This window comes from Rhineura floridana, chromosome 2 (genome assembly GCF_030035675.1).
Source record: "Rhineura floridana isolate rRhiFlo1 chromosome 2, rRhiFlo1.hap2, whole genome shotgun sequence".
NCBI lineage: Eukaryota > Metazoa > Chordata > Lepidosauria > Squamata > Rhineuridae > Rhineura > Rhineura floridana.
In genome coordinates this window covers 104,250,895-104,263,401 of record NC_084481.1, presented here as the reverse complement: position 1 = coordinate 104,263,401, position 12,507 = coordinate 104,250,895, and the positions used below count along the sequence as shown (strand labels likewise).

Here is a 12,507-nt window from a genome sequence, read left to right as displayed (position 1 = left end):
GAAAGTATCCCATAAACTCCTTTACATTAAGCTTTTTTCAGTCTGGAATGTGCCGTTTGTGAATGCAATTAATATGGAATAAAAAGCCTGAGAGCAAATTTTAAATAAAAATGTGCGTATTAACCAATATAGGTTTTACATTCAAATTACAAATGGAAAGTGGCTCAGTGACTTCTAGCATCTGGTTATACATAAATATCTAGATAATTCCTCATCATTACTATCCATGCATATTGCAGGCATTTCATTATTCCATGCACTTTAAAAAAATCGGTATAAGAGCAATCCATTTCAATACAAAACTGCCTTTTTCCTAGTATGTAATGTCTGAAATTTCTTTTGAAAAGAATTTCCTTTGGCATTTCCATGGAAACAATAAAAATAAGTATATTAATCTATAAGATAAAATCACACACACTAGAATATTAATTTCTTTATTAAGAGTAACCTATGTTACTGTTCGTTTAAAGATTTACAACCAAAGGAACATTATTTACATGCAGCTGACATTCTATGAGGATACAAACCAAGTCTGTTTACAAACTGTTTCGCTCAAATAAAAAGACTCTTCAAACAATTGCAATAAAAACCAGGTTATCCTCTGCCAATTACATTTACATTCCTTTAAAGAATGCAAAAATTGCATTGATAATGCACTAGCTATGATTACATTGGAACCATCTAAAACCTGAGTCAAACCTAAGTATTCTCTTAATAAAAAAGATTTTCTTTAAAATTAATAGATTGGTCAGTGGTCAATATAGAAAGTATGCATAAAACTTCAAAACACTGGCTCTTAACTTGCTGCTGTTCATTGATTGGATGCCATGCTGCATTTTAGGGTTCATTTCCCCCCCGTAATTTTGTCTATTTACTGTACCTAATCACACATAACATGTTCTACTGATTCCTATGGGGGTTTTGTACTCCTGTATTTATTTACAGAACAATGCCATCAAATCTTCATTTTACACCCTAAGTTAACATGTTGACTAATATTCCCTATCTCACACCTCCAATTTGTTCCAATTATTAAAAGCTCTGAGAACAACAGGATTTAAGTTTAAAACCTCTGAACATGTTGCACAATATTTTTCAATAGCCAAATTTGTATAAGCAGATGTAGTTGCTACACTAAACCCTTAGTTTTATGTAAAGGCTACCTAGAAGACTGATGTTATATTTTTGTAATGTTAATATTTTCAGGCTTTTTGCTGAACATTGTGCCAGCCATGAGCCAGTCCCCATTATCATTTTCCTTATAATTCCCATTACAAATTCTCTGATAATATAATTCGTGATTTGTCATGGTATTTTTAAACCATCTTTGAGTTTGGTCGCATAAATTTTACCTGTGACCTAAGTGCCAGATATTTATTATATTAAATGCTTCTCCATGATTGTACGTAAGATGGGAGTTGCTTAAGGCATGTGATGACCAAACTACAATGTGTCAACTAGTCTGAGTCTAGATTGTACTGTGGATTGTTCAACAGGTTTTGCATCTGATGGCTAACCTTCCTGAAGTACAGGGAGAGGTCATGAAATGTGGCAACTTTCACTGAGCTTGAAGTGATCTCCACTTGAAGCAAAAATGAGTTCTCTTGAACATTTTTTTAAAAAAAACTAGTGTGCAAATTATTCCTGTGACAAGAAGGGGCTTTCATTAGGATTAATACAAAAGGAAATCTCATGTTGGACCATTCACATGCAACCACCACGTAGAAATGTGCTTCCTTTACCCAATTATACCTAGATACATATTGTGAATTCAGCAACTCTGTTTCCCCAAGGTCAGCAACTCTCCTTTCCACGTTTAACAGACAATTACAAGTGAATTATAAACTGAAAATGTAGAAAAATACTAGAGATTGTGTATTAAGACAAAAAACTGTCATTGTTTTAAGGTAATATTTTACCAGTGACCTATGGCAATGTATGCTTAGTTCCACACTGCAAAGCATTTTTTTCGCTTAGCACATTACATTAGGTTTGCCAGAATATTATTTTATGTTTAGCTTAATGAAATGCCTTTATTTACGGTGAATGCCCAAAGTTACTGATAAAAAAACCATGTGTACATGAATTGATGGTTTGCTATAGATACATTTCAAGTCAGGTTTTTTTGTTGACATGAGATTGGAATACCCAGATTTCATCTCTTCATTTACAGAATACATCAAGTAGAGAGATTTAAGAAATTATCAAATGTACACCAAATTGGGACAGACCTAGATAAACATCTTAACTTGTTGTCGGTCACATTCCAGCGCTCCTACTAATACAGAGAATAACAGTCATCTCTTATGGAGAAGAAAACTCTTCTGAAAAATTGCAGTGATGGATGCTGGAACCTCTCCCAAGAATACTTGTTTATATAATCCTGAACAGATTGCTGCTTAGCATGTCTTGTTTTCAGTCACTGATCAGAAGAGTTCTCACTCCCAACACAGGGTGACTAGCTAACTTGCTGTTAGGGAATCACTTGGTAGAATTTTTGCCAAGACCAAACAAGTTACGGATGTCACACAATGCTTGTTTGATGTTTTTTCCGAAGCGATGTGAGTCCTAAACAATAAACAGAAAGAGTGAGAAATCCAAATTCACAGTTACATGGAGTTATTATTATATTGTATATAATGTGTGCATACCTACATACATGGATAAAAATCAAGGAGAGTAATACGAGAAATTGTCAATTATTCTGGGTGGAACCCAACACATATTGCTCTGCTGATGGGAGGCATTTTTTTTGCAATTTTCCTTCCCTCTGTAGCCCTGCGTGTGTCCAGATGGTCCCCCAACCCTCCAGAGCAGACTTGGAGGGAGACTGGTAACCAGGAATCTCCAAAAATCACCTCCCTCCCTGTTCTGCTGATGGATGCTTTCTGCCAGCAGTGGACTCCACTCTTTAATTTTTAAAATTATTTTCTAGACAGACATGTCATTTATTACAAGTGAAAATGAATGCTAAAAACTGGTTTCATCTTAACAACAATACTGGAATATGGGAATCTAACAAAAGCAGACTTAACAGCAATCATTTTTGACTTTTAAATGAAAACTTGTTATCCAACAATATAAAGTTGGATAACTTGGTAAATATACCAAGTAATTCACATCATATAAAACACAGGAGGGATTTATATGTGCAGGTTTCAAGTGAGTGATACAATTTTTTTTGGGGGGGGGGGAGATATTAACTGTTTTATGAAAATGGAAATGGACCGCCTTCAAGTCGATCCTGACTTATGGCGACCCTACGAATAGGGTTTTCATGGTAAACGGTATTCAGAGGGGGTTTACCATTGCCTTCCTCTGAGGCTGAGAGGCAGTGACTGGCCCAAGGTCCTTTAATGTATCACATATACTTGCTATACGTGACTTACAATATCAGCCTCCTCAAAGTTTGATCCAAAAGGAGTTATATTTAATACATACCACATCATTTAGTATTTCTAAAACACATCACAGTAGTTTAGAATACTTTGTGGCTTCTTAGATATAAATCTCAACAATAAATGTGACTAGGTTGCATAGGCTGATCTATGGAAGGATGGGACCACATTTGTGTAAAAGGTTGCAGTGGAGGATCTCTAGTCCCCATCAACCCCATGAAGTCAACAGGGCTCAATCTATTCAATGTGTATTCTGACCAACAGTAATGGCTCCCCAAATAAATCACTTTATTCATTTTGTAGGTAAACAACAACATATCAGAGTTATTTGCCTGGCTGCGATACAGTAATTAAGGCAGAGTAAAGAAAACAGCATCTTTGAAAAATCAGCATTTTGAAGAGATAATAAACATCAATTAAACTGACACAAAAAAAGTAAACCTCCTAAATTTTATAACTCAGTATGTGAAGCATTGACAATATAATCTATGAAGAAAGTTCTCTAAACTTAATCTAATATTAAGGTTCAGTAAACTTAATAATTAAGTTCCACGAGCTAGAGGAAGCCCCAGCTTTCAAAGGATCTTGGCCCCTGCTGACAAAGCATCAAGTTAAGCAGCAGAGCAAGAAGAGTGTAAGTAATGCCCATTTATTTATTTAAAACAGATTGGATGAATAAAAGCACCATATGGCCACTGTGTGCTAGGAGCCAAATGCTGAAAGAACATGGCCTGATCCAGCCGGCTCTTCTTATGTTACTTAGTAGCAGAACCCTTTCTGAGTTATCACCATCCTGTATAGCAGGATAGCTGGGATAAGCTAATTGCACAGTTGAACAAGAATTAGGAACTGTGTGAATGAAGGTCAGGGGCATTTCAGACAAAGTCAGGATAAATGAACAAATATTTATAGTAAAAGCACTGATTGGATCACAATGGCTCAAACTGAATAATAGTTTGGGGATCTGAGTAACAGTCATAGACTCTCTTCCACATCCTGCATGACTATTCCATTCTCCATTTTTGACTGGCTCTAATCATCTTTTGCCATATACGTATGAATGTGGCAATTATAGTTAAAGGTAACCTCCAAACTGTGGTTTGTAAACCTAAGCACCAATCACAATTTGCTCACTGTGTACGCCACAGCAAACCTGGAAATAGAGGAGGGAACTGGTGTGTGTGACTGTGACATGTTCCAGGATCTTCTGCCTTGAGACAATTTGTCTAGTAAGTCAGTTAAGATAAACCAGTTATGAATCTTGGTGAAAAATCCAACAAAATAATAAAAGATCACAAATGATTGCAAATCGAATAGTACTGATTATATGGGGTAAGAGCATCATTTGGATAACTCCAAATGGTGACTGATCAGTACAACAGTAAACATTTACATATTTATTGGGAAAGCCATAGTATTCATACCAGACATACATTAAAAAACATGTAGGTTAAATTTCTTCACTTTCAGAATCAACTTACACAAATATTAAAATATATCCTAAGCACAAGTATCCCTAACAGAACACAAGGACTATTAACCAGCCATACAGAACACTCTGCACTTTTAATAAGACACTTACTGTTTCAGGGCAAGAAAATTTGCTGGATACATGGAAACTGATGAGATTATCCCCCACAATTATATAGGACACACCATAGCCATCATCAGCAACCTGTGGAAGACACATTTAGAATGCATTAGTTCCACTGTACATTCATATAAAAACACAAACCACTTATCTTTTAAATTCCAGTAAGAAATGGCCCACAGTAAAATAGGTTTTTAAAAGTGTTCTAGTGAAAAAACAGGCTGTGCTCAAATGTAACAATACATTATGAGTTATTGTTAGAGGAATGAGCCTAGGGGACTCTTAGACTTGCATGTTTCCCACACTTCTGGCAAACTATGAGGAAATTGGAAGCTTTTCCTTCTGTTTTCAATTAACCACAGTTTAGCATTATATCTGAATCTTGAACTGTGGTTAATATGAACTATGGTTTATTAAAATAAGCAAGTTTCATAAACTACATTGGCTTGTCTCAGTAAAGCACAATTAAAACGAGCTGCAGTGTCTGGGTTTGGATTTGAGACTAAACTACAGCTAATCAAAAGCAGAAGTGAAAAATTCTGATCTTTTCCTTTTGACTGTGCCAGAAAACAGGGGAGGGGGGAGTGTACAAGCCCAAGAATCACCTAAGCTCTTTCCCATTAATAAGAAGGTTCTAGCATACCTAGGGCACATATTCTATATTACTTGAAGGCTCTAAATCCTCTACGCTCATTTAAAACAAAACAAACCAAAATTCAAGCAAGAAACGTCAAGCTTATATGTAAGAACACATGGCCCTAACTTAGAAGATTTCTCAAACAGGTCGTCAAACAAAAGCAAATCTGTATGACATTGTTTTCTCACCCCAGGTGTATTTCCTTTGACCACAATATTTAACCAGCTGGTAAGAAAGGCCTTGACCAAACATGGCAGCATGAAGGGAAATTGTGAAAGTATGTTTAAAGAATTGTTTAGCTGTGGTTTTGTTTACATAATCTAACATTTAGCATTTCCCTAAATGCTTCACATACATTCTCAGAAATTTTAAGTATTACCATCTGCATATTTGGCAGGGAGGCACACCAAGGTTAAGAGAACAGTGATGTACCTAAGGCAATACACTAAGTTCACAAGGTAAAATTCGAACTGGGGACTTCCTAGCTAAAAGTTTGTTTGTTTATTCATTGCACCAGCTCTTTTCTTCATAGAGAAGGAAGTTTAAAGTTTACAATATTATGATTCTATGACTTGTGTCAGCACATGAATGCTTAGGATGCTGTGTGTCATGCCAGTCAGAGCATATGATGTTACACTTGAATTATTGCTACACCAGACAGGTATAACTGGCACAAGTTCTCAGGACAGCAGTGCTGGCCTCTCTTAAAGACAGATACCATTCAACTTACAGGTCCAAAGCCTCCACCACTAGACTCCATCTCAGGGTTCTTACTCAGATCAATATGCTGTTGGGGTGTCTGACTTGTTGAAAGTCTCCAGGGCTCGGACAAAACCTGAGAAAATTAAACAGTATATGAAACAGAGCATACTTAGCTATTTGCAAGGGGTGGTAAAAGAGTGGTTTTATAGGCAGAGAACACTACTTGCAACTTTAACAAACAAAACATCCCTTCTGCAAACATTTTCCTTCTCTTTGAACTCTGGGACTGCAATTTCCAGACAAAGGAATGGAACTGTCGCTAATGGAAACAAGTCAGCAAGCAATGGTGCTGTCACAACATTCTGATGTGCACAGGAAGGAATGGAGATTACACATCAGTAGTGATTAGTAGATTGCAGGACATGTCAATGCTCTTTGCCAGCAGCAAAGCAGAATGCTTTAGATTTTTCACACAATCAAGCAAGAGAGAACGCTGCTTGTTACAACTATGTTTTCATGAGACCAGGCCCATGTAGTCCATGATAACTGTGCTCCAAACTCTGCTACCTGAGCAGGAGTATGCCTGAAACTGGCACTTTGTGGAATATGTTCCACACTACAAGGTTGGTGTATTTGTATTTATAATCACGCAGATTTCTGTTCCCAGCTAGAAAAACTAAGATATACTTAGGGTACAGCAGCTTGCAGAGCTCTCTCAATACTGGATACATTTGTAATTTTTGTTTGAAAAAAAAATTACAGCAATTATGTTTTACACCAGACTAAACTATGTGTTCCATATGGCCCACTACTGCCTATATTTTAAAATATATGCTTTTATGATTAATACGTTAATATTTATTTTATTTATGAAATTGAAAACTTTTTTGCCAAAATTAATTTTTTTCATCCATACTTCAAAATGTCCAGAAATGTGACATTTCTATGTATGTCAACCATACAAATACAAATACAAGTGCCAGTTTCAAAAAGCGTTTGACAAGGTACCTCACCAAAGGCTTCTGAGGAAGCTTAGCAGTCATGGAATAAGAGGAGAGGTCCTCTTGTGGATAAGAAATTGGTTAAGAAGCAGAAAGCAGAGAGTAGGAATAAACGGACAGTTCTCCCAATGGAGGGCTGTAGAAAGTGGAGTCCCTCAAGGATCGGTATTGGGACCTGTACTTTTCAACTTGTTCATTAATGACCTAGAATTAGGAGTGAGCAGTGAAGTGGCCAAGTTTGCTGATGACACTAAATTGTTCAGGGTTGTTAAAACAAAAAGGGATTGCAAAGAGCTCCAAAAAGACCTCTCCAAACTGAGTGAATGGGCAGAAAAATGGCAAATGCAATTCAATATAAACAAGTGTAAAATTATGCATATTGGAGCAAAAAATCTTAATTTCACATATACGCTCATGGGGTCTGAACTGGCGGTGACCGACCAGGAGAGAGACCTCGGGGTTGTAGTGGACAGCACGATGAAAATGTCGACCCAGTGTGCGGCAGCGATAATTAGGAAAGGTATTGAAAATAAAACAGCCAATATCATAATGCCGTTGTATAAATCTATGGTGCGGCCGCATTTGGAATACTGTGAACAGTCCTGGTCGCCTCATCTCAAAAAGGATATTATAGAGTTGGAAAAGGTTCAGAAGAGGGCAACCAGAATGATCAAGGGGATGGAGCGACTCCCGTACGAGGAAAGGTTGCAGCATTTGGGGCTTTTTAGTTTAGAGAAAAGGCGGGTCAGAGGAGACATGATAGAAGTGTATAAAATTATGCATGGCATTGAGAAAGTGGATAGAGAAAAGTTCTTCTCCCTCTCTCATAATACTAGAACTCGTGGACATTCAAAGAAGCTGAATGTTGGAAGATTCAGGACAGACAAAAGGAAGTACTTCTTTACTCAGCGCATAGTTAAACTATGGAATTTGCTCCCACAAGATGCAGTAATGGCCACCAGCTTGGACGGCTTTAAAAGAAGATTAGACAAATTCATGGAGGACAGGGCTATCAATGGCTACTAGCCGTGATGGCTGTGCTCTGCCACCCTAGTCAGAGGCAGCATGCTTCTGAAAACCAGTTGCCGGAAGCCTCAGGAGGGGAGAGTGTTCTTGCACTCGGGTCCTGCTTGCGGGCTTCCCCCAGGCACCTGGTTGGCCACTGTGAGAACAGGATGCTGGACTAGATGGGCCACTGGCCTGATCCAGCAGGCTCTTCTTATGTTCTTATGTTCTTACATGATGAGTTAACACATTATATTGCTACTTACTTCCTTAAGGAAAGGAGATTCAACAGCAAGATATTTGGACACCACATAAAGGCAGAAAAGGTGGCGATCAATGCCAGAACCAGTCATGGCAAGACGATACAAGCGCTGATGATTATCAGCGGCAGCCCTGAATAGTGCACACTTCTTTTCAATCTGAAGATTAAGGGAGAAAAAACGAATTTTTCATTTTCAAATAGCATTAAAGTAACTTGAAAGCCCAGAGAGAGAGACAGCACAGCCCTAATCTCAACAGCTTCGTTATAGATACACAGAGGCATGCAGAGCTCTCCAAGCTTCTCCATCTGCAGTATATTACTACTACAATCACATTGCAAATGGTTTTTTAAATTTCCAGGGATGTTTTAGTAATCCTGCTGAGATTCACAATGTGGGATAGCAGTAGGGCCAGGGAGTAGGATATCAGGAAAAGGTACATTATCTCCAGGTACATCTCTGGATGGAAGAATCAACAGGCAGAATCCAAATTATAAGTAGATTAGCTTAATATGTTAATGGATCCCTTCATATTTCAGAGTAGAAGTCTGACAAAATGGCCACTTCAGTATGAACAATGACAGATAACTTCTCAAACTCTGGATTAGTTTGGAGAATAGGGATAGCTCTTATGTAAAAGTAGCACACAAGTTCTTTTGAGAGCACTATTTACACAAGACACTGACCTTAAACAAGAATTTTACCCTGGTTACTGTAGATATTTTATAGGAAAAAAATCATGTATCTTTCTAAAAACAAAACTACCATTCCATCTTACTAAATACTTTAGAGATTAACAAGTCATAGGGCCTCTCTATGAGGTCGATCACATTCCATGACTCTTGGAATGATTGACAGAGTTCTAGTGCACATGCAATTTTTAAAATGTTGTATTACAAAAAAAGCTTCAAATCAATTCATAACTTATATTTTACATTCCTATGGCATATCAAACTATAATTTTTTTCTACACCTACTCTTTGGAATAAGACATCCATCAAAAGGACTGATTTAATGTTGCCTGTCACCAATTACTAATGTGTGAAAAATTTAACTGCTTTAGAATTGAAAATGATTTTTATTACTCATTTTAAAACTGAAAACAAAAACAGCTTCAAGTCAGTACTGGGGATGATATTAAAAACCTGAGTCCTTACAGAGAACTGTAGTTTTTTCTAATTTTCTCAACAGAATTGTTTCACTGGTGACCACCAGATGGCACTAGTCAGAAACTTTTAGGCTTCCATGCTTCATTTCATAGTGCTATAGTAGCACTATGAAATCCTCCGTGGCGCAGAGTGGTAAGTGGCGGTAATGCAGCCAAAGCACTGCTCACAGCTGGAGTTCAATTCCAACGAAAGGAGGAAGTCGAATCTCCGATAAAAGGGGTCGAGGTCTACTCAGCCTTCCATCCATCCGTGGTCGGTAAAATGAGTACCCGGCATATGCTGGGGGGTAAAGAAAGGCCGGGGAAGGAACTGGCAATCCCACCCCATATATACGGTCTGCCTAGTAAACGTCGCAAGACGTCACCCTAAGAGTCGGAAACGACTCGCACTACAAGTGCGGGGCACCTTTACCTTTTTTATAGTAGCTTACAAATGTTTGTTTCAAGATGCTTAATTTTGGAAGCAGATAATACACATGGCATAAGATAGAACGTAATAAGTATTGTCAGCATGCTATCTAAAAGGGACAAGGCATATTTTAGAGAAAAGCTGGATTTTCCAGCAGGAAAAATTGTTATTTTCTTGAAGTCTTTACAGTTTCTACCAACAACGGCTCAGTATGGCCTGACGGCACTTTAACCTGTCATTATATAATTTTAATTATTCTACGGAAAGACAAATTGAAACCTTTTGCCATCAGCAAAATATATTATCTTGCCATTAGTGCTGTTATTGCTACACTGGGTAAGAAAGCACAATATTTTGCAAGACGCTGCATGCAGTCATACAGAGGAAGCTTGTCAGAACGCAATGAACCACAGATTTCGATATACAGCAGGTATTAAGATGTCCCCTGAGTAAGAGACTGTATACAGTACAGTGGGTTTCATTATAACATCCTTTGTCCCCCGTGTTATAACCATGCAAATAAAGGTAAATCTGTTGACTACTCACACTTTCAGTTGGGTCATCCATAGCTTGCACAAATTTGCATGACTGGAGAGTACATGAGCGAACTGTTTCTGTTCTGCCTTCTCTGAATAGGCGGGTCATAGATGCTTCATACGTTAAGCAAAATTTCCCCATGTCCTTAAAACAAAAATGCAAAGGGAGATTTAGATGCAGAGTGTTCAAAATCAGAAAAACACTATGTGCATGTCACAGCATTAACCGACTTAATATAAACATTACAATCATTAACCTCAAAAATTATGTACCAAATTAATAACTCAAGAGAACCCATTTATGAAGCATTGGCTCTTTGTTCTCAGCATCTGATGAAACTGTTATTTCCTTCAATGAGTTCTGTGTTGTTCTTAACAAGATTTGCTAAAAGAATGGCAAGCTTATCCATAAAAGCTGCATGGGTGCCTGCAGAAAGGCGTAGACAGTATTCAGCTACATTCTGTGCTAGCGAATTTAGCTAGAGCTAAAAATTAGCACTAGTGCAACAGAATTTCCCCCCTCTCACGTGCCTGCATCCCAAATCTGCTCCGGAGGCTTAGGGGAAACCCCAGAACGCATTTAGGAGAGGTGTGGGGTGAGGAGAGGGGTAGAATCTGTCCTACTGCAGAAAGAGAAATGTTTGCACTGAGGGAACATTCACCGTAGCACTACATGGAATGCAACCGTGTGTCCAGGTCTGCATGGCATATGTGTAAACAAATTTCAGGAATGTGTGCAGAAAAATGTATGCATGTGCGCACACCCATCCCATTGTTGAGGGATCAATACTCACAAGAAGCCTTGCCCTGCATTACTCAAGTTACAGTGACATTCTCCCACACATATACAGCTGCAGAGAACCACTCCCACAAAGAGAAGAGGGTAGGAACACTTTCAGCACCATCTTCTACATATTACTGAGGTCAGTCCATTAACTTTAACAGGGCTTAGTTTACACAGGATTACTGTCAGCCATTTTTTGTTCCAAACTGAAATCCCCCAGCTTCTTGTGCTTTTCTTCGTACGAAAAGCACTCTACTGCTCTGATAATTTTACAGAGCTATTTCTGTATGTCTATTCAGAAGTAAGTCCTATTGAGTTCAAATGGAACTTGCTCCAAGGTAAATGTGTGTGGCCTTAGTTGCATTTTTCTGCATCCTTTTGAGATCTGCAATGTGTTTGAGATAATGCAACTAGAATAGCACATACTATTCCATGTCAGGAAACTTCAAGGAGGAGTAACACTTGCCCTTGTAAAATCCATGCTTATGTCTCCTCAAGAAAAGCATAGTTCACTAATAAATTTACATGGAATATCAATTTGAGAGTCACAAAACTCATCTATGGAATCGTAAGTCACTTTAGTATAGGTCATGTATATGCTGTTTCCACATTAGCTTTTTTTCTGGAATTGCATCCTTTGTTCACTAATAGAGCAATCAAATGATGTTAATGCCAAATCATTGCATCCCATTATTTTCTATAGTATCACTTTTTCAGACCTTATTTTTTAAGTACAATGCAATGGAAGTACCAGAATATCCAATGTAGACAGAGATACTTTTCAGAAAAGACATTTCCCACAAAAAGCTTGCTGTTTGCAGAATCAGCCCATTTTATTTCTTTCTGTTTGATACGGCTGGAGGATTAGTGATCATCTGCTCCTTAGCTTCTGTTCCTGGGGGGTAGGCAGTCACAGCACTTTACTAGTTCTCTTGCATTGCTATTTTCTCTTTTATATTGAAAAAACACTCATTCATTAAATAAAAAATGAAAGGAAACTAGTAATTAAATTGTGC

The 12,507-nt window shown here is 37.8% G+C and overlaps 1 protein-coding gene across 8 annotated transcripts in view; it reads right to left on the bottom strand.

The window, feature by feature from the left end:
• Window positions 1-418: 418 nt before the first annotated feature.
• Window positions 419-12,507, bottom strand: part of CPT1A (carnitine palmitoyltransferase 1A) — a 55,720-nt gene continuing 43,631 nt past the window's right edge. For all 8 annotated transcript variants that reach the window (XM_061609930.1, XM_061609931.1, XM_061609925.1 and 5 more), the window contains 5 exons: window positions 10,718-10,852; window positions 8,601-8,753; window positions 6,357-6,461; window positions 4,981-5,073; window positions 419-2,568 (listed from right to left, as the gene is read on the bottom strand). In XM_061609930.1, coding sequence (XP_061465914.1) covers window positions 2,482-2,568; window positions 4,981-5,073; window positions 6,357-6,461; window positions 8,601-8,753; window positions 10,718-10,852 — 573 coding nt within the window. In that variant the 3' untranslated portion in view covers window positions 419-2,481. The remainder of the gene's footprint in view (window positions 2,569-4,980; window positions 5,074-6,356; window positions 6,462-8,600; window positions 8,754-10,717; window positions 10,853-12,507) is intronic.